General features: G+C 40.8%; 1 protein-coding gene across 6 annotated transcripts in view; it reads right to left on the bottom strand.

The window, feature by feature from the left end:
• The window catches only part of Sdccag8 (SHH signaling and ciliogenesis regulator SDCCAG8), a 195,942-nt gene that overhangs the window by 117,217 nt on the left and 56,300 nt on the right, over positions 1-22,425 (bottom strand). For 4 of the 6 annotated variants that reach the window (XM_029481038.2, XM_085843266.1, XM_085843267.1 and 1 more), the window contains exons 12-13: positions 20,670-20,786; positions 9,198-9,224 (exon numbers count right to left, since the gene is read on the bottom strand). In XM_029481038.2, the coding sequence (XP_029336898.1) occupies positions 9,198-9,224; positions 20,670-20,786 (144 nt within the window). The remainder of the gene's footprint in view (positions 1-9,197; positions 9,225-20,669; positions 20,787-22,425) is intronic. The other 2 variants (XM_021162638.3, XM_021162554.3) reach the window with 1 other exon arrangement.

The following is a 22,425-nucleotide window of genomic DNA, read 5'->3' as shown; positions in this document are numbered from 1 at the left end:
TTGTGACTCATTAGTTCTTCTAAGAGAGTAGAGTATAGTCCCTGGGCAGAGAAGCAGGAGGCTCAGCTGATGAAGACAACTTCCACTCCTAAATAAGAGTAGCCAATCCAAAGGAATCTTGAACTTGTGTTTTCAGACAAATTAACACAATTTTTAGGAAGCTGTCAGGATGTCCAGGTGACCCAAGGTAAATCCTGGAGCCTATATAAAGATAGGAGAACCACAATTCCACAGTGGTGTTCTCTGACTCCCAAATGTACACATGCCCAAACACACACAACATGCATGCACACGTGAACACTACCCACGAATGCAGAAAGGAGGAAAACAGTCATTTCAAACTGACTTCGTTTTTGGTTTTTTGGTTTTTTTTTTAAGTCACACTAAACTGACCTAGTCCTTTTGAAAACATTTCAAAAGCATGCTGGATCTACAGTATCTACAGTGGATGAGAAAAAAAGTCTAGAGTTGTTTCTTTTTTAAAAATCTGAAACAAAAATAGGAAGTTCTAACAGAGACTCTAATTGGTTGACTTGTGGAAAATAAGATGTGGAGAGCTCAGTCCTACTGAGACACACAGAGTACTCTCCTCTTGCCAGGGGTCAGGTGCAAAGACTGTAAAAGCCAGAGGTGTTCTCCAGCCAGAACAGGGCAGATGCATACATGGACTCATGGTGGCTGTGGCAGCAAGGACCTTCCCATACTGAGTTAGACAAAAGCCTAGTGTAAGAGCAGGGAGGTGGGCACAATCCCACCACTAACTGGAGAGCTCTAGGCATTTGACAGCTGCTCAGAGAAAGGAAGGAGATTCTTCTCATGGTGTGACCATACACCAAGATAGATGCCATTCCCAAGACAGGCTGGGTAACACAAACTAGATTTGGTGGAGAAGTTGGGTGAGAAGGTGTTCAAGGGTCAAGATGATTGTAATGGGAGAAGTTAAAGGTAGTGGATATGTTCAAAATATGCTGCGCAAGAGTCTCAAAGAATTAATATAAATGCTGTTCAAAAACTGGGTTTCTCTTTTCTGAAAAGACAATTCCCATACAAAAAGAATATACTTTTCATACATCAAGAAGTTGTTTTACACGCTTTTCACTAATAAAAACAATCTAGTAAGTACAAATGCTATAAAGAAAACAGCCTATGACCAACAACAACAACAAAAGTCTACAACTGTGGCCACAACACTTGCTTCATATGTACAGGCCATGGGTCCATGGCTATCTATCTCCATACAAGGAAAATCAGAAGGGAGAAGTGGCGAAGAGGAGAGGGGGGAAGGAAACCATTGTGATAAAAGAAGGCAATCTAAGCAGTGACTCAGAACACTCCACAGTGAGAAAGAGAATGCTGGCTTCAATTGCTGACTTTCATCACCAATTGCTAAAGTCATACAAAGCAAAAATAAAATACAAAAATTTCAGTTTGAGAAAGCAATGTATTAATTTACTTCTTTAAATATTCCTTTCCTTAATGAAAAAAAAAATCATGGTTCTGGAGACATGGGTCAGCAGTTTTGAATGTGTACTGCTCTTACAGAGGGGCAGAATCCAGTTCCCAGCCCCCATACTTATAGGCTCACACCACCTGTAACTCAGCTCCAAAGCAGCTAATGCCCTCTTCTGGCCTCCACAGGGACCTGCACTCATGTGGCAGACACACAGACAAACAGACAGACAAACTCACATAAATGAAATAAATTTTAAAAAGAAAACTCCTTAATCCTTGATTCAGTACTATCAATGATTATGAATCTTATAAAGTTTCTACTATGTCTTATACCCCCACAACACACATATATGTAAATATATGTGTGTGCGTATACACACACATATACATATACACATCAGATATCCAATTATATATATACATGTATATATATATACAGATATCCAATTATATATATATTTATACATATATATATATATATACAGATGCATACATGGATGTGCACTACCCATGTAAAATATGCAATCTGTCTCAGTCTTCTGTCCTCTATAATGATTGCTTATGATTTTGATAAAAAGGGTAAATTCACTGACATATAAATAATTTATACCGCTTCTCCCTCAAATTTACAACCACCAAGCTACAGTAAATAAGAGAAATCACTACAATATTCTGGTTTACTTCTTGAAGATTTATATCAGGAAATATTTTATAAATAATAAAATTAAACTCCAGAATTCATGCTACATTAATCCAATCATGGATTTCATACCTTATTATTTTACTTTGGGATTATTTTATGCCTCTATCAAAGCTATAAATATTTTCCAAAAAGATAATTCTCTTGTCAATAGGTTGAAAGTGAGATTAAAATAATTTGGTGTGCACTCATCACTACTAACTAGTGCAATTCCCTCCGTTCCCACATGAACAGACAGAGTAAATAGAGAAGCTACGCTGAAGCAGTGCTCAGAGACAACAGTAGACAACAGTGTGACAGTATGACGGTATTTCCAGGAAATACCAAGATGATTTTACTACCTATTAAAACAATATATGTCAGCTGAATATATCCTATCCATAAAGTTATATCTTACTTAGCTATGGCAAAACTTGACATGTAAATTTAAACACATAAGATTTATTATTTTTCAGCCTTGAAAATATCTTTATTATTAGATTTTCAATGCTTTCAATTTTTTTATTACAACCTTAAAAATGACTGAATGATACTATTCATAATAATAAATCAAATAGGTTACTTAAAAGTTTGTTCAAAATTTATAATACTTTAGATGCCTTCTCAGTGTAAAGGTCTTTCAGTGTGGATTTTTAATAGTCAAATATAATTTTTTCATAACTATAGTTATTAATAAAAATATGTATATTTTTAATGACTAAGCAAACCTGGTATAGGTATAAAGTACTAACTATTGACACAACAATTTCCAAAGAAACGTGAACAATTAGCCATCCTAATAATAAGCAGAGTTTCAGTTATGACATCAGCTACTGAAAATTACTTTTTAGAGAATTAGTTCATTTACTTGCAAGCAGAAAAGCAAACAAAAATATTTAGTCTACTAACAGTGAAATTTTTATTATTTTTATACTACCCTAAATTAATTCTTATATGTGATGTTACTTCTACAGCTGTCTGGAAAATAATCAGTTAAAGAGTCTGATTTCTAAAGCATATATATACATCAGAAATCTCTTTGGTTACTTGAGAGCCCCTGTGTACAATTTTAAGGTCATGTGGCTGAAATACTGTGCTGGTGATCTATCTTACAAAGTGTGCTCTGCCCATCCCTCAAGATTTCTCTTGTTTGTTTAATAAATATATGTACATTTAGAAACAAATTCTAGGACTGCAAACAGAACGGGAGCGTGGGAGGAAGAGAGCACAGATACCTAAGGATGGCATTCTTCAGTCCTCGCCTGAACCCTCCCCATCACTTCACAGTGATGGAACCCAGTCAGCCAAGTCCATTCAACCGGACAGGAGCCCAGGCTTCCATCTTTGCTAGTCCATGTTTTCCTACAAATGTGGAATGATGCCTAATCGCAATGCTAACTAGTCATAGATAGGAAACAAGCTTCAACAGGCAACAATTCACTTTTAAAGTACTAAATCCACATTTGGTTTTAACAACAACTTTTTCTTCTTTTGTAGATTCTCTTAGCTAAGTTCATCTGACTTAATGCAGTTTCTAGTTTTGACTCCTTTAATTTTTATTGTCAGACAATACATATAATTTCTGCAAATAAAAATAGATTTTCTCGGACTTTCATTTTATCAAATTCACTATTTCATGCAAATTTGGGAGCAAAATAAAACAATTCTCCTCTAACAATGAAAACTTTCAGCATTTTACCCACCCAAGACCTCTTAGCCTTTTACTTCAAAAAGATGATTTTGTTTTACAGGGAAAAAATAGAATTTGTTCTAATTAACTTCAGCAAGGAAAAATGGAAACCCTCTTTTTGGTTCTAGATGATATAGCAGCACTGTAAGACTGGCTCTCTCCATGGTCACCCCACTCCAGTAGCTTTTGTTGTCCAGTATTCCTGCTCAGCAATGGCTTTGTCACCAAAGGGAGCAGAGGAGGAGCTGTGACTTGAGGCACACTGAGGCATTCAAGCCCACAGGCTGCTGCCTGAATGTTTCTGGAGATTCAAATGCCTGCCCTGACCACACAGCAGTCCTATGTTAACTTACCTCCTAGCTGTACTCTGCGGCACGCAGGACCATGGGGGCCTCTGTTCCCTGGAAGACTGGGCAATTTCATCTTATTTTGTTGGAAGGTTTTCACCAAAACTAATGAGATGTTCTTACGTGACGAGGAAACAGCAAATTTTAACAACAAACAGTTTATTTATAGAAACACAACTGATTGGAGAAAAATAAAAACCCCTTCTGTATTGAGCATGGCGTTCGTGATCTCACCTTATGGGGAGTTTTTAGAAAAACTGACTTTAGCTATGGCTTATAAAAATGTTTCTGTAAAATTCCATTTGTAGAACTTATGAATTTACTGTACTTGGCTTTAACCAAAAAAAAAAAAAAAAGTAACCCATTTTTTCAGGCTAATTTTAAACAGCAGCCCCAAATGTGAAGTAGATGTTTTTATTAATAAGATTCTGAGTGCAGTTCTTTTAAGTTCAGCAAAGTATAAAGGAATGAATTTATCTGCTCAGTTTGGGGACCGTGTATCCAGTCACCAGTCCTGGACACATGTAATGGTGGCTTCTCATGGCTACGAAACCCCCTCATTTACATTAGTAAGTTGATATTCTGGATAGTTAGACATCAACACTGTTTCCTTTATTTCATGTTGATAGAGAAAAATAAAGTCGGCATAGAAAAGCCAGGCTGAGGGAGTGGTGAGGATGAACGCTTGCTCATGGCAGGGAGCTTCACGGAGTGAACAGCACTCCGGACAAGGGCCCCAGATTCTGGTCTGAATTTCCAGTGTAGCCCATACACTGAAATACTAATTATATGAAAAATTAGAATTTCAGACAAGTTCCCTTCTTCTTTCCTCTCCCTCTGATAACTTCTAAACACATGTTTACACCTTCCCAATTCTAGAGCTATTCATATTTTTAAAGATTACATGTGTGCATCTGGATACGTACAGGTGAGGGTAGGTGCCTGCTGGGGCCTGCTAGGGCATCTGATTCTGCAGCTACCGGAGGTGTGAGACACTCAGCTGGAGCGCTGGGAACCAGGCTTAGGTCTTCCATATGAGCAGCACTTGTTCTCCATAGCTTTTGGAGGAACTTTCTTCAGACGTCTATGCTTAATTTGTACATAATTTTCCACCAACATAATCTATTTCACAGATCAATGGTGCCTGAGCATACTACACAACAGATACAAAAATGAGGAAACCACTTCATTCTTATGGACACATTTCATGTGAGTCAGAGCCATGCACGTTTTGCTACTGTGGTTTTGGAGTAGAGTTTGCAATCACACATTGCAATACCCAGCACTGTTCCCACTGCTCAGAGTTGGTTATTTGGGATCCTTTTTTTTTCTCTACAAATACCTCTTTTTTTTTTTTCAAAATATTAATTCTGCCAGTCTTCAAAAAAAATAATTTGATAATTTTCAATCATGTGCATGTGTGTATGTGAGCGTACGTCATGCCTGTTTGGGTACATATGCCAGCCAGGGGCAGGAGATATTCTCAAGCTGGAGTTACAGGTGGTTGTGAGCCTCCTACTGTGTGGATGCTAGGAATTGAACTCAGGTTCTCAGAAAGAGCAATATTCACTGCTGAGAGCTCCTGCTAGGGCTTGAGAATGGAAGGCTTTTCCATTCTCTAGTATCTTCTTGAACTTCTTAAATTTTGGAAAATATTATTTCAATATATTTTTATTGATTATTTGGAGATTTCACACCATATACCCTAATCACAATCACTCCCCAGTCCTCCCGTCTATCTCCCCTCTTGTGGCCCCCTCAAAAGAAATAAAAGATATACAATTTGTGTTTCTCAGATTCTAATTGGAGCATGGTCAACCTCCCAGGTCCACCCATTAAAGAAACTGAGTCAATATCCACCTGTACACTGCCAGATTCCACAATTGTGCAGAGCTACACTTTAGCATTCTTATCACAACTTTTAAGAGTTCTCTTCCATGTTTTTCTATCTAGGCTGTTACTTTGCGGGGAGGAGGAGGGTTGTCACAGAAGCCTTCTATGTCCCTCACTCTCAGTTGTGAATTCCACCACGGGTTCCAGGCATGGTCTCAGACCCTCAGGCTTGCATGGCAAGTGTTTCTGACTACTGAGCCACCTCACCAGCCTATTATTATTGTCTTTTAAATTAGAGCTATGTTTATGAGATGTGGTATGGATTCTCACATGAGTTTGGTCATGTCCCTCTGCCAGTTAATGGTAAGTGTCCTTTCATATGCCTTTTACCATTTGGTTATGAGATGTGGTGTGCTATCTCACATGAGTTTTGTTACATCCCTCTGACAGTTAGTTAATGGTAATTGTCCTTTCATATATCTTTTACCATTGAGCTATTTTCTCCAAAGAAATCTCTATACAAATAATTTCTCTAGGTTTAAAGAAACCTGACCTTTTAGTATTAAAATTTAAGCATTGTTTATATACTCCCAATATAACATATAGCCAGTAATGTAACACGTGCCTGTAATTCCAACTCCTAAGAAGCTAAAAAAGAAGAACCATAGTGAGATCTAGGCCAGACTGGGGTACACAGCAAGGCTCTCGAAACAATATAAAACAAAACAAAATGAATTCTAAGAGCAATAAAGACATTTCGTCTTTCATTGGAATTATTTGGCCTATTTGGATGTAACATATACTTCTTAACAACTATTACATTAAGGGACTGGAGAGATGGCTCAGAGGTTAAGAGCACTGACTGCTCTTCCAGAGGTCCTGAGTTCAATTCCCAGAAACCACATGGTGGCTAACAACCATCTGTAATGAGATCTGATGCCCTCTTCTGGTGTGTCTGAAGACGGCAACAGTGCATCATATACATAAAATGAACAATTATACTATTACATTAATAAATGCATAGAAATAAGGTAATTACAGCTCACTTGCAGCCTAATCATCTATAAAATGAGGCTGGGCTAAGTTATTACTCTTGGGTTTTAAGGGCCCCTCTAGACAGTGTTTATTATTTGAGACTTTTTCTTCAATCATTTAGATGTGGCCACTGACAAAAGAGACACTAATAATAATAGTTGGTTCTTTCTTTCTTTCTTTCTTTCTTTCTTTCTTTCTTTCTTTCTTTCTTTCTTTCTTTTTGTTTTTCGAGACAGGGTTTCTCTGTGTAGCCCTGGCTGTCCTAGAGCTCACTCTGTAGACCAGGCTGGACTCAAACTCGGAAATCTGCCTGTCTCTGTCTCCCAAGTGTTTTTGTTTTTGTCTTTTTTTTTTCAATATTGGGAATGGAACCCAGGACCTCTTGCATATTAGGGAAAGGCTCTAGCACTGAACATATTTCAATCCCACTCCATATATCTTGTTGCTAGATACCACAAAAGGTATCCTCTGAAAAGCCCTAAGTGACAGTACTTGCTATTAAGCAGCAATAGGAGAGAGAAGAAAACTTAACTAAGCAGAGGTTTCAAAGACCATTACTGTGTCTCCCTCTGAACATAACTGCAGTGTTTGTTATCCTGATGGGTTTTGATCACAGTTGCCCCTTCCGAGTCACAGGATTTGAGGACATGTAAAGAATGGCCCAAACACAATTCTTAACACAAACACCATTACAATCATCTTCTAAAATCTTTCCCATCTTTTCTTTCCCACTTTTTTCTCTTTTCTACCATGCCTGTTTGCACTCTTGTCTGGTGAGGTGAGTGTAAAGGGTGTTACATTCAGCATGTGACACTTTAAACTTCAGGGCTTGCCTAAGGGGGGGGGGACATTCAGTCTCACTTCTTGGTTATAGATTGCTGAGACACGCTGGAATACATAACCACACATAGACTTTCAAGTGCAGCTGGATCAAAGTCATTAGTGTGTCACTGTCATGGTTCCAAAGTGCCCGTGAAACCCACTTGTTTACTGCCTCGCCCGAGCATGTGCAGTGAGGCTGCATGTGAGGGCTGCCTGCCAGGCTGGACTGTTCCTAGTGATCCAGACTTGTCAGCCTATCTGTGAATGACCTAAGCTCGTGCCTGGAGCATGTGTGAATTCTGATTGGATGAGGTGAGGTGGCGCTAGAAGGAGGGGAGTCGGTGCGAGTAGTGAGTTGTTGTTGTTGTTTAGCCCTTGCCCAAGGTAGAAGCCAGAAGTAGAGTAGTGAGAAGTTTTAGCCCATGCTGTGAGTAGAAGTAGAGAGAGTAGAAGTAGAATAGGAGTAGTTTAGCCCTTGCCCTAAGAAGAAGCTGCTGGGGAAGGGAGCTGTAAAAGAAAAAGCCCGAAGTAAAGTTGCTGCGTGAACCTGACTTGGTGCCTGTGTTGTTTGTGTAGCCACCAGCTCGGAGGACCTGCGACACCACATGCCACAGGCATGTTCTCCAGCCTAGCTTTACCTGAAAGTGGTGGAGGCTTAAAGAGGTAGGGCCCAGTGTGAGATCTCAGGCCATGAGACATGGCCCCAAAGGGGCAGTGAGACTTCAGTGTCTTCCCATTTCTCTTTCTTCCTTCCTGACACAAAGTGGGTCAGTCTGATCTGTCACACACTCTCAACACAATGTGTGGTCTTACTCCAAATCTATACAAGAGAGCTAATGGGCAGTAGACTGAAACTTTAAAATTATGAGTCAAGAAAAACCCTTTGGGGGGCTGGAGAGATTGCTCAGTGGTTAAGAGAACTGACTGCTCTTCTGAAGGCCCTGAGTTCAAATCTCAGCAACCACATGGTGGCTCACAATCATCTGTAATGAGACCTAAAGCCTTCTTCTGAGGTGTCTGAAGACAGCTACAGTGTACTTACATATAATAAATAAATAAATCTTTAAAAAAAAGAAAAACCCTTTGTCTTTGTAAGTTGGCTGTTGTCAGATGTTCCTTACAGTCAAGAAAAGATGACTGACATATTTGAATCTTCCTTTAGCATAAAACATCTTGTTCTTCTCATATAAAGATATCATTATGGCTTAAGTCACTATACACCTTTAATAACCCTAAATTAAACTCCTGAAGGTGAGGGAACATGTTGAGGATCCGAGATATCTTCTGTTTTCATTTTAATCATTGAAAACATACTTAAGATAATTATATTATAGCTCACCTGTTTCCGGAACATCCATACTTCATTCTATGGATGCGTTTTGAATGTGCCAAGAAAGAAGAAAAGATAATCAGTTGCGAACACTGTGCTTTTCAAATAGGAGTCACAGACACATCCCCTTTATCACGCGCTCACACTGTGCCATACTCCGGCTGGCTGAGGACGTTGAATTTCATATGCTCTAGAAAAGCTACCATATCCCCAAGTTCCAACTTTGACAGTTTGCTGATGCTTAATAAATAGTAGCCTTAACTTAGTTTCAGGGTTCAATTCTTATGGAAAATTAAATGGTGACTGTTTTATAATTAAATTAAACTGTATAAAAGGCTAGACATTTATTTCATTATTAATCACAATAACAAGAATTTGATCTAAATTGTTGAGAATAAAGCCTTATAATCTCAACACAGGTGTCATTTTTACAAAATGAGAGTGAATAACTGGAAAGTGTGGAGTGGCATTTGAGACTCTGTGCAGATTCTATTTATTTTATTAATACTTAATTCAAAATTCAAAGTGGGGAAGAGAATATGTTCTGTAAATACAAAAACTTAAAACCAGAGTGTGTGTGTGGAGGGTGGGGGATGCTTCACTTCTCAGCCTTCTATGTTTACCTGGAAGGGAAGTGCATCTCCAGGAGTTTTGAGGCAGCCATGTGGCTCAGAGGTGGAGTCCATACATTACACACACGAGGTTCTGACTTCATTAGCCAGCACCAGGGGAAAAATGTTGTCTTTGGGTTCATGGCATACAGATACACCCTGTATATAATCTGTTTCATCCCTATCATAAGACATTGGTAACTCTCTATGTATTAAGATAACTCAATTATTTATTTCTAGGAAACAAACTCCTACTTGATTCTAACATTGCCAATAAAATGTTATTGTGTATTTTGAAATGTTGGAAATCTTAAGTTTTCTGGTAGAGGCCAAGGTAGGAGGATCACTTAAGCCTAGGAGTCCTATGGCGGCCCTCGAGGCACCGTGAGACTCAGTCTCCAAGAAGGGGATGCTGGTTCATCGGCTGTGCTCTACCACTGGGCTAGTGGGCTAGCATGCATGCAGCCTGGGTTCCCTTTCAAGGTCACCTAAAAATGTGGAGTGGCAGAGAATACTACAAAAAGAAATGAAGAACAAACACACACACTTCTAAAGTGAGGCACCTTATCAGTGCCGGTGTCCAGGGCCTTCAGTGTAAGTGCACAATTAGCCAGGAGCAGCACATTGCAGATGCTCCTGCTCCACGGGCAGACAGTTCTAAAAGCCCACACAGGAGATGCTGCTAGCTAACTAATGCTCGGAGGCAGAGGCATGTATTTTCCCTGACTGTGTTCCCCTTTCTCACTCCCTTGCTCAAGCTTCCATGTTGGGCCTTCTAGCCAAATGCCCTTCCCCCATCTGCGCTAGACAACATCCTGACCACCTTGCAAGGATGCCATCTTTCCCTCTTCCAAGTCCCCAGGTCCTTTTGTAGTTTGCTGATACTGACATGAGAAATGGATTTGCATAGTTACCTTGCCTTTTCTCTTTGACAGAAATTCATTATAGGCCAGCACAATGCACAAAACATATGGCTGCTGGACTAGAGCAGCAAGTGAAGACTAAGGTGGCTGGATTCTAAATCTGTCAAGGCTTTGTTTCTTCAAAATCTGACCTACCATCTTCCTGCAGAAACTTATGTAAGTGGCCACATTACCGTGATTAGTATAAAAAAACAGAAGCAATACAAAAATGTTTAAGATAATATTCACTGAAAAGAGAGCACACAAGACTACCCGCAGGCTGTGATTGCAACGTGCAATATCATAACTGAATATGAATACAAAACAGAAGGTAAAGCAAACAAAAAAACCAGTTTATGATATAGAGTCACTCGCTTCTGTCAATGTGCCTGTGTTTGTACAGTACGCACTGTTTTAAATGTATACTCAGGTATTAATTAATGAGCTCATGCTGGATACTGGTGCTGGTATATTTCTGAGCCATTAAAGCATAGTGTAGCTGTCCCACGTCTAATGCCTGTCAGCTTGCTGGCCTGCAGGGACACATTCACAAAACTGCTGCCACCTAATAGTAACCAGACTTGCAGGCTTGGCAGGTAAGTAGACACTGTGAAGGCCCAGCAGGGTAGCCTGGTGAGTCAACATCTAAAGTTAAAAAGTATGCAGATTTCAGCTTATCGTTTTCAATTCCTATCCAATGGAAAGAGTCTGTTAACAAATGCTTAGCTCATATTACTTCTCAATGTGTAGGTTTTGTTTTCTATTGATGCTTTTATCTCTTAGATCTGCTTAAAACAGTATTTTCCATTGATATCAACACGATTTGTCTACTTCTATTTATCATTTAATTTTTTAAAAAATAACTAGTGAAGAGAATAGTCACCAATTCTGGAAAATTAAATTATAAGTAAAACCCAATAAATAAGATGATTATACATATGAATATATATGTATGTTTCTATGTTTTAGTCTGAGATATATACATCCTGTCACCAAAAATAACCAGGAAAGTGTTAGCGCACAGCTGTGCAGTGCAGGCAGTGCAGCCAGGAAGGCCCTTTGACCTGCTGGTCCCCGCCACACTGACCTGCTGTCCCCGCCACACTGACCTGCTGTCCCCGCCACACTGACCTGCTGTCCCCGCCATACTGGCCTGCTGTCCCCGCCACACTGGCCTGCTGTCCCCGCCACACTGGCCTGCTGTCCCCGCCACACTGGCCTGCTGTTCCCCACCACACTGACCTGCTGTTCCCCACCACACTGACCTGCTGTCCCCACCACACTGACCTGCTGTCCCCACCACACTGACCTGCTGTCCCCGCCACACTGGCCTGCTGTCCCCGCCACACTGGCCTGCTGTCCCCGCCACACTGGCCTGCTGTTCCCCACCACACTGGCCTGCTGTTCCCCACCACACTGACCTGCTGTTCCCCACCACACTGACCTGCTGTCCCCGCCACACTGACCTGCTGTCCCCACCACACTGACCTGCTGTCCCCGCCACACTGGCCTGCTGTCCCCGCCACACTGGCCTGCTGTCCCCGCCACACTGACCTGCTGTCCCCGCCACACTGGCCTGCTGTCCCCGCCACACTGGCCTGCTGTCCCCGCCACACTGGCCTGCTGTCCCCGCCACACTGACCTGCTGTCCCCGCCACACTGACCTGCTGTCCCCGCCACACTGACCTGCTGTCCCCGCCACACTGACCTGCTGTCCCCGCCACACTGGCCTGCTGTTCCCCGCCACACTGGCCTGCTGTTCCCCGCCACACTGGCCTGCTGTTCCCGCCACACTGACCTGCTGTCCCCGCCACACTGACCTGCTGTCCCCGCCACACTGACCTGCTGTCCCCGCCACACTGACCTGCTGTCCCCGCCACACTGACCTGCTGTCCCCGCCACACTGACCTGAAGTTGCATTTCTGTGACGACAAAGCAAAAGCACACATTTACTTTTTTATGGCCAATTTTGTGATTTTTACCAACATAGGGTTGACTTAAATGAAAACCTTATTTGGCTTCGTGCTTTAGAAAAATAAGCTCAATACTTTAAGAGCTTTATTAAGTAGAGATATGCTAGATTATCTGCATAATCCAATGAATTCTATTTTGTACCCGGGCATCACCCAGGATAAGAACAAAAGACAGAGGCTTATTAGACAGACGCTAGGTTGAAGAATTTTCTCAGAAATCTCAGTTAGGCTGTGCTAGGAACACAAATTTCTCTAAGTATGCTGAACAGCGCTTGAGGGCATACTTAGGGAAGCTTTATTACATCGCACACGTGGAACCAGATTCTCCCTCGTGGGCTGCAGCCAGCGTGAAGTTCACACTACATTAATTTGCACTTGTCGATATGCTGCTTTGCAAGTATTCTTACGGCATGCTCAAATGCGGATTCTGAGTCCCTGGCTAGAATATAAACTCCCCAAGGGCAGGACCTGGACTTGCAGTTATTTACCCCAGAGTCTAGTAATCTGGTCTGGGTAAGCCATACCCCCGCCAGCTGTGCAGTATGACAGAGGAGAGGGGACAGGAATGTGTAAGACTACAGTGCTGAAAGAGAGCTTGAAGAAGATGGCAAGCGGTGCTGTCATCACCAGGACCACGTGACTGTATGCACCAAAGCCATGCCCATGTGGCCCCCTCCCAGGCACTCGGTAGAGGGAGAAGTGTGATGGCAGGTGGTAGCTGGATAAGTCTCTGAAGTCTAGCTCTCAGACTTCACCATTATCTCAGGCTGCTGAACAGAGTGTACAGCTTCAGAGAGAAGAGAGAGCTGCAAGAGATTTCCTCTAATCTGTAGGTGCTAATGTCACAAGTAGAAAAGACAAACACTGCAGTTACCCACTTCCAACAGACTCATCGGTCTATGGCTCAGTGTTCCCAGAATTACATAGTGCGCTCCAGAGGCCCACAATCTAGGTCTTGAGGCACATCACACTGTTACTCTATAAAAGAAAAGAAAACTATTTCAGGGTAGCTCATTCCATGGCCCACTGTAAGAGTCGATTCCAATCTTCCTATAGACAGGAAAATCTTACTAACTGTGCGCCACCCGTCACAGTAATTAAACTGCTGCACTCCTGACTTTCCACATTAAACATCGAGATCAGATCCTCCTAGAAAGAATCAGTCCAAACCCTGAAAACTCCGACACAGGGTTTCCAACTTGCCAACCTTCCTTTATTTGTATTTCTCTGGTCTTAAAAAAGCCTGACTTTTAGGAGCTGCAGGGTTTAGTTTGGTCTCTTTGCATCAAATAGATTTCCTCCAAATATCTAATAAACTGATTTTATGAAGTAATTCCTGCAGTGACACACTCCATGCATAATTTCAGTTCTAAAATGCTGACTCATGCTGGCTAAGAGCAACTTTTAAAGCCTTTTTTCCTCTCTAATTTTTCCAAGCATAAATTTTGATGTTTTTGTGTATGCAACCATACTCTTAAGTATTGGCTTTGATTACTTCATGAAGGACTTTGAGCTATTCCATGCTTCCTACTCACTGTTAAGTATCATCCCCAAGATATACCATATGTATGCAACTGAGAAAAGCCATGCCCACTTTCTTACTTCTAAAAAATAAAATTTATAGTAACCTATAAGGAAAATTGTAAAGAAATAATAATGCTGGATTCACACTTTCATCTAAGCCACATGTCGTCATTGTGCCATGAGCCACTAATAAAATGTAGACACAGTCACCACGTGCTCACCTGGAAGTGCTACTAAATATTCAAGGGAGCAGGGATATAGCATGCATTGTTTTATGACTATTCTAAGACCAGTAAATTGCAGTAAGTTATAATTCAGTGGTGATGCTCCCCAGTAAGGCATTCTAGTAATACAGAATTCTAGTAATACAGCCCTCAGAGAAGGGCTGGCAAACTCTTCCTAGAAAGGTTAGAAATCATGATAATATCCGGGTTTTGTGGGCTCTGTGGTCTCTACCGCACCTTCTCAGCTCTGATCTTTTTAAAGATCTGTTTGTACTACTGTAACTAAGTGTCTGTAGGCAGGTGAGTGTGCATGTCATTGTAAGCTTCAGAAGAGGCCAGGGGTGTTGGACACCCTGGAGCTGGAGTTACAGGAGGTCAAGCGCTTCCAGCGCTGGTGCTAGGAACTTAACAGCAGTCTCCTGCGAGAACAACACGTGCTCTTAACTGCTGTGCCCCACTCAGGAAGGAAGCAAATGGAACGCTTAAGTATTGTTCATGTTTTCATAAAACTTCACTTGTGAAATTAGGCAGAAGCAGAGCTTGAATGGGTCTCCATTGGCTAACTCTTTTCTGCTACAAGGAATACTGGCATCAGGTGGGAGCATGCCAGGCATGTGTTAATACCATGTTCTCAATGCAGTCCCACAGGACACTTTGAAAAGCCCTTGTAGCTAGCTGAGTGAGATCCTGAGTTGAGAAGAGCCTGGGATACAGAGCATAGAAAGTTCCAGACTAGCCTGGGCTACATGGTGAGACCTTACTTCACAAAACCAGAAATAACAAAGAAGGGCCTGGTACTTGATCAATGTCTCACAAGTTTTAGTGACTTTTATCTTGGGACAGTCTGATGGGACAATGAACCTTCAGTTCACCTCTGTGGAAGTCTTTCCCTGTCACTTCAGCCCTGGAACGGTTCTCAGAAATGTGTTCTCCTCCAGTCCCTGCCTTGTCCCAGCCTAACTACTGCTGGGACCTGCACTTGGGTGGAAGGAAACAGGTCCTCTAAGTGGGGGGGGGGGGGGGGGCTGGTGATCTGTATTGTCTTTGTCCCCAGCAGGAGCCTAGATAAGAACTTGGGCTGCTGGGATGTACACACACATACATGTAACAGGACAGGACACAGAGGCGGCTATCCATGCCCTAAGCTTCAGCATAAAGCTTTCTGCTCCCTTTAGGATAAAGGAGAGTGACTCCCACACTACTCTGCACAGGGTGACTGGAAAAACCTGAGGAGGGGGGATGATGGGGGATAGGGGTTGGGACGGTGGGCAATCAGTCAGGAAAGCACTTGCTGAACAGGGTGAGAACAGGAATTTGATCCCAGAAACCAGAAAGTGCCAGGCATGGCGAGCACTGGTTTTGTTCTGAAGTTAAACATTCCTTAAATTTTTTATTTCTGGTACCACCACTATACAGCAATTTGTAAGGCAATATATTTGGTATAACAAGGGGGTAGGGGGAGAAGATAAAGCAACAGGAGATAACTGACCTCAGAAACGCATATCTGTCACTGCACTACATTAATTAATAATGTTTTGCAAACCATGCTATGACAGTTGTGAACAAGAGGGCCTCCCGTTGAAGCTGCAGATGTTTCTGACTATGGACCGTGGCTCCCTCTGAGGCTGATCCTTATAGTTTGTCTTGCATTTGGGACGGCTGTCTCGAAGTAACCTGCAGCTTTCCTGGCAACTCCACCTTCTTTAGAACTATAGCCATTTTCTGCTGTTTGCTAGACCTTCTGCCAGCAGATCCACCACTTCGACCGCCAGATCCATAGCTGTCACCATAGGGATTGCCTGGGCATCCTCCACCAACCCTGCCCCCTTCATGGACCCACAATTTGATAGCTGTTGTCCATCATAATTTTCAAAGTCATTATACTTTACTCCACCACCAGAGTTACTTCCACCAAAAATTCTCTCCATCATAATCCCACCACACCCTCCTCCACCACCATATCCACCACCTTGGTTTCCATATCCTGGTCCACCACCGCCACGGTCTCCTCTATCTATAGCCAGGATTACCACCATAGCTGTCACCATCATCTCTAAGTACATTGTATCGACCTCCATAACTACCACCTCTGCCACCATAGCCTTCTTTTCCACCAAGGTCTCTAACCACAACCAAAACTACCACCACGACCCCCCAACGCCCAGGTTTCCTCCATTAAGTAGGAAGGCCCAGCTCCCCAACCTCTCTGTGATCAGCAGACTGCATCTCTTGTTTACAAAGAGCCCTTCTCACTTCACAATTACGTTCACTGGCAGTGTGGTATTTCTGAACAACATTTATCAGCTCTGTTATGGTCATCAAAAGGAACAAAGGCAAATTCTGCTTTCCCAACTCTGCTGCCTTCCAGAACCTGGATAACTTCAATGTGCCACACTTTTCAAAGCAGTCTCTCAGACTATATTCTTTGCTATCTTGTTTAATTCCACATTTTTTTTCACTATTCAACGGGCACCAGGCTTTACAGATGCCCCTCGAAAGTGGCTTCTTTCATTCTACCACACGCCCATTAACTTTGTGTAGTACAGTACACATTGCTTCATCTACCTCTTCGACGCAAAAGCAAGTCACAAAACCAAAACCAATGAAATACTCTGGTAGGGTCTCCCATCACCATAGTCTGTCAGTGTGCCCTACTCTCAGAACACTCTCCTAAGCTATCATTCGCAGCTTCAGAGCTCAGACAGACAACGAAAGCTTCCTCAGCTGCTCTGGCCTCTCTGGATCCTGCCTCCCCATCCACCTCTATATGTACCCTTGTGCTATATACATCTCTAAGTTACATAACAAATTTAAAATACGATGATTGGGGGAAGGAGGAAGAAAAGGAGGAGCACAAGAGACTGAAGAATAAGGAGAGCAAAGCCTGCTATGATAGTACCTTTATCAACACATTTCTCTTTTCTATTTTTTACTTGCCCTGGACCCTGATCAAAGGCGAGAGGCAACAAAGAAATATCTTTGAGACTCAATTATTTAATTCAAAACTAACAAAGAAAATTCCAAAGATGCATCTTTCATTTCAAATGAGCTAACCCTGTAATGTAGCCAGAGTTTCCTGAAAGTTCCTGAACCTTAAATACAGGACTCTGAAATAATGCAGTTTGCATTTCAGAGTCTCTGGCCCCTTCTGGAACGTGAGAAGACACAAAGGCGCACCCCAGCCACATGCTCACAGTGCATCAGAGTTCGAAGTTGCAGCTCTGGCAGGGCGACCGGCACAGTACGGAGCACAAAGCCTTCAGAGGGAAACCTAATAAAGAAAGCTAACATGCTTACCAAGTGTCCTTTTCACTTACTTTTAAAGAGGACAGTACTGCACCATTTGAACAGACAAAGACACACCTGCTCTACATTTTGGAATAAACCAACTGCAAAACACTTTTTGAGATAAAGAAATGTCAACATAAGCTTCATGTTATTTGCTAGTAATTATTGTTAATATTCTTCAAAGTAACAATATGATAATATGAGCCTTTCCTTCAATAACGTATTTGTAGGTAAAATAATAAATATCTGAGATCTGTTTTAAATATTTTTGTGAAAGGAGAGGAGGTAGAGGAAGACAATGAGAAAGGAAAACTAGAAAATAAGATGGAAAAATATGATAATGAGGTGAAGTTAAGAAAAAAACTGTGAACTGGTGGGACAAGATTGACACACACTGAATCTAAGTGCTGGAAATGCACAGGTTGTTTATAATGTTCCTTTTGTCTCATATGCTTTTAAGTTCCCATGATGGTGTGTGTGTGTGTGTGTGTGTGTATGTGTGTGTGTACCTGATGTTTATAAAAAAAAAGAAAGTAATAAGAAGCAAAGAAAGGAAAGAAGAAAAAAAAGAAAATAAATCAAGGCACAAAGTTCCCAATCTGCACACAAAATGCCTTTTGTTTTCCGTGGTGCAGAAGCAGCCCCTGAGACTGACAGCAGCTCTCCAAGCCGGAGCGATACAAAAGAGCTGATGGGAAGGGTAATTCACCCATGGGTCCTGACACAATATAAGAAGAAAAGAAGAAAGTGGGCGGAAGAGACAGCCATTGTTCCCCCTCTAACCTTTCTTTCTAATTATGCCAGAGTCAAGGCTCAGGTCGTGAGGAAAATCATTCCAGTGGTCAAGCATTTGCCCGGCTGTGTATACATCAAAGAGGCTCTTGTGCTCACCACATTCCATCTCAGTTTCCCACCTACTTTCAAAACCTATCAAGTGGCCAGATTAGCTAAAATATGAATAAAATGATGCATTATGGGGAATACCTGTTTGCAACCCAAGAGACAGTCTCCTGGTTATGATGACTGTATGATACACAAGGCTTTAAAATTAAATATGTTTCATATCATGGTAGGTATTGCAGATAAGTGCTTGACATGTCCAGCTTTTCAAAGCTAAATGTAAATTTCTCTCCTGGGTGCAGATGGTGGCCAAGCTAAATAGCTCTTCGGTCTTACAGACAGAAGGTCAGGTCATGGCTGAGAGACCAAAGAACAACTGCTGCTTTGCTGCTCCAAATCACCCAGGGAATGAGAAGCGACTACGTCTGAAACTGTCTGTTCAGTACAAACCAGTTACAAAGAGCACCTACAAGCTCTCCTCACATTCTGTTCCAGGAAAAAACAGGAGCATGCAAACCTCTCCTCACACTCACAGGTTTACTGCTACAAACTGGGTCCTCCCCGAGGGTACAGCTTCACCGAAATGGCACCACTAAAGATGACTAGAGAAACTTAGTATTTCGGTCCACCAGGGAACACAGACTCTTTCCTTCAGTTTCAGCCTTTGTAGCATTATGGGCTGATTAAGAAGACAGCATGCTAAAGTAACAGACACTAGAAGGGATTTAAACTAGGTTATTCATTTCCTAAGAAACTCACTCTTGTTACTGTAGGGTTTTGTTTTGTTTTTTGTATTGCTAAAACATGATAATGTGATTCTAAATCATCCCCAAACGCTTTGCTTCTGTGTTCTATTAGTAGGAAATATTCTACTTCTGTAGTTCTGTATAATAACTCAAAAGATATTTAATATTGCAGAGTGTGCCAACCTGACTGCTAAACCCTGTAGGATATCAGAAGGGAGAGAGCACTCCACGTGCTTAGTAGCCCTAGGCTTTCAATCCTCGACTGAGGGAACTTTCCATTCTACTATCAGGGACGCCCCCAACTGGACAAAATAAAATCACCACATGCTAATATGAAAAGATCTTCTAAGATGTAGAACTCATCATAAAGTTTGCATCTACTCATATAAAAACTACTTTTGTTCTGGTTGTCTGGGTTTCGGCTGTGATTTGAAGTATTCTTCACAGGGCTTCATTAGCACTTCCATATTTAATACTTTCCCCATTGCATTTATGTCATTTGTCATCAACAGCTGACGGCTTGAAAGGGAAAATATGTTGAAAATATGATAGAAAGCCTTGCTTAGAAATATGTTGTAAAATTATCTGGAGTCACCTACTTCTGAACTGTATGGATATCTCTAAATTATTGATACTGATACCTCAGTCATATTATTTTAATAGAATACACAATCTGCTTTTCTTGGCTGTAAAGAATGCAAACCTTCAATGGCCTATAACGTAACATAAAAATAGAACATCAAAAGTCAATCTGCCAGAACTTTCTCTTTAAAAGCTTCCCCCAGAGTCAATTAAAATTGCAGTATCTATACAATCTCAACAGAGTTATAACATAAAACATCTGTTCAAACTGAAATTGAAGCGAGTAGCATTTTCCCTAACATTTCTAGTTTCACTGTATTTAGGCTTCCTGAGCACACAGATTCATGGCTATCTTAGTTAAAACTGGTCCAACTCTGCCAACAATCAATTTGATTGACATATTTACATATCAACTCATCTCATCTTACAAATTTTAAAGTTTCTCATTTAAAATTGGATGCAAGTTGGCATCTTTCAAGAACTTTATGTACGTATATTTTAGGTTCAAACTGTGCATTAGAACATTTTTTAAAACTTTTTCTAAGTAATAGATACATATCCAAATGTATATTTATGAACTGTCAAATTGGAATTTCATATGCAAGCAGTTGATTCTCACTACTTCATGTCAGGCGTCTATAAATGAAATTCTTTTAATAGTATGAACTGGGTCCTTACATTAGTTAGAAACATTATAAGAGAAGTAAGTGCCTTAGGGATAAAACCACACCAACTTCAGAAAACATGTTACTAACAGCTTAACAGCTGACTGTGCCAGTTTTCTTCCTTACCTGGTCTTTCATTTCAAGATCCTTGTGAGACTTTGCTTTGTATTCTCTGTGTTCCTTTTCCACCTCATCCTTCTCCATTTTGGTTTTATTCAACTGAAAGCGCATTTCTCCACACACCTGTTAGATTGTAAAAACAGATCAGTAGCCTCTGGAATCAGCAGAGAAATATCTACAATTAGATCCTTTGGTGCCCCCTAGAGGACACACAGATAAAGTACACCAAAACTTTTCTAAGACTATTGAATATGGTTTAAGATTTTGGAGGCCATATAAGGAAGCATTGAGAAATGGCTCAACAGGTAGCGATGTTTGCCACCAAGTTTGATTGCCTGAGTTGATCTAAAGGTCATGCCTGGAATGAGGAAACTTATTCCTTCAAGTTGTGCATTAATGCCACAATGTACATTCATTCCCCTCTCAAAATCAATCAGAAACTATAAAATAATGCAATGTATAACTAAGGAATAGAAGTTAATTTTCAGGATTATATTATATAAAATAGTTTCAAATGAATATTTTCAACGAAAGGCACTACCATCTGAAACCACACTAGCTAAAATCAGTAATTAAAACAGTTCAAGTTTGTTATTATTCACACAGATGGTCATTCTCTCTATATTATAAAATATCTTTTAAAAAACTTCAGCTAAGATTTTAAGAAAATTTTTATGAGGACATTTTTTGCTAATAAACTATATTGTTGATGTTCAGGTATACAATACCAGCATTTATTATGAACCATATAGCCAGCATTAGCCACACTGGTGTAGGTGTGCAATGTGACCTAAATACCATAAAATAACTTCTGGTAAAAGTCATATGCTGGCTTTGAGCATGCGCTACAACTATAACTGTAGCCATCTACATAGGAGGAAATATACATTACAAGTGAAATAACTGTGATATTATTAAATAATATATATAACACCTTTAAAATGTTGCAAACTATTCTGTATGTAATTTACTTTTCTTTAGTCCAGGTCACTCACACGGAGAAACATATTTGAGAAATAGAATTATCAGGAAAATCTAAATAAGGAAATGATGAGCCTTTGCTATAACTGAGAACCTGTAGAAAGTGGAGTTACATCACAACACTTTCTCCGACTTCCAAATCTGCCTTTTAATGGTTGCAAGTTATCTAATGGTTATTCCTGCCGGAAACTTTTCAATTTGGCATTTCTTCAAAAATGAGTTTTAGAAGCTTTGAAAAGTTTTGTTGTTCTTGAGATATTAAACTATAGTAAAGTATGTAACCTATATGCCTCCCTTTGCTCAGATAAAAAGCTCTCTAGAAACAATAAAAGCACCAGAGTTTCAAAGCTATGACAAGACAGAAGCACAGACAACAATGCTGCTCCAGGGGCATCAGAAATGCTCACACCATACACAAGTCTATCTGTAATGCATGAGAGTTGATTCTTCAAAACACTATAAACTTAAAATGCTAAATAACCTGTTCCAAACTGTTTGGCTTCAATAGGTGTACAGATGAAGTGGACAACTTTCAATTTATATCATCAGAAAAATAACAAGTTCTCAATGGTGAAAAACAGACTTTATCTAAATGTACTCCATGAGAAATGTCTGAGTCGAGTCCTCTAAAAGTCACTTCATTCTTTAATTTTAACTCTCACTTTCTTAGTCCTTTCAGCTCATTGCTTACTGTATTCATCTACAACAAACCTTGTAAGTAAGTCTAGGCATTCTACTGAGGTGGAATTATCATCTGAGGATTGGAGGCTTTCTCAAAGTC

This window comes from Mus caroli, unplaced genomic scaffold (genome assembly GCF_978045245.1).
Source record: "Mus caroli unplaced genomic scaffold, Mus_caroli_1 scaffold_1, whole genome shotgun sequence".
Lineage (NCBI taxonomy): Eukaryota > Metazoa > Chordata > Mammalia > Rodentia > Muridae > Mus > Mus caroli.
Note: the sequence above shows the minus strand (reverse complement) of the source record. Positions and strands in the feature narration are given on the sequence as shown.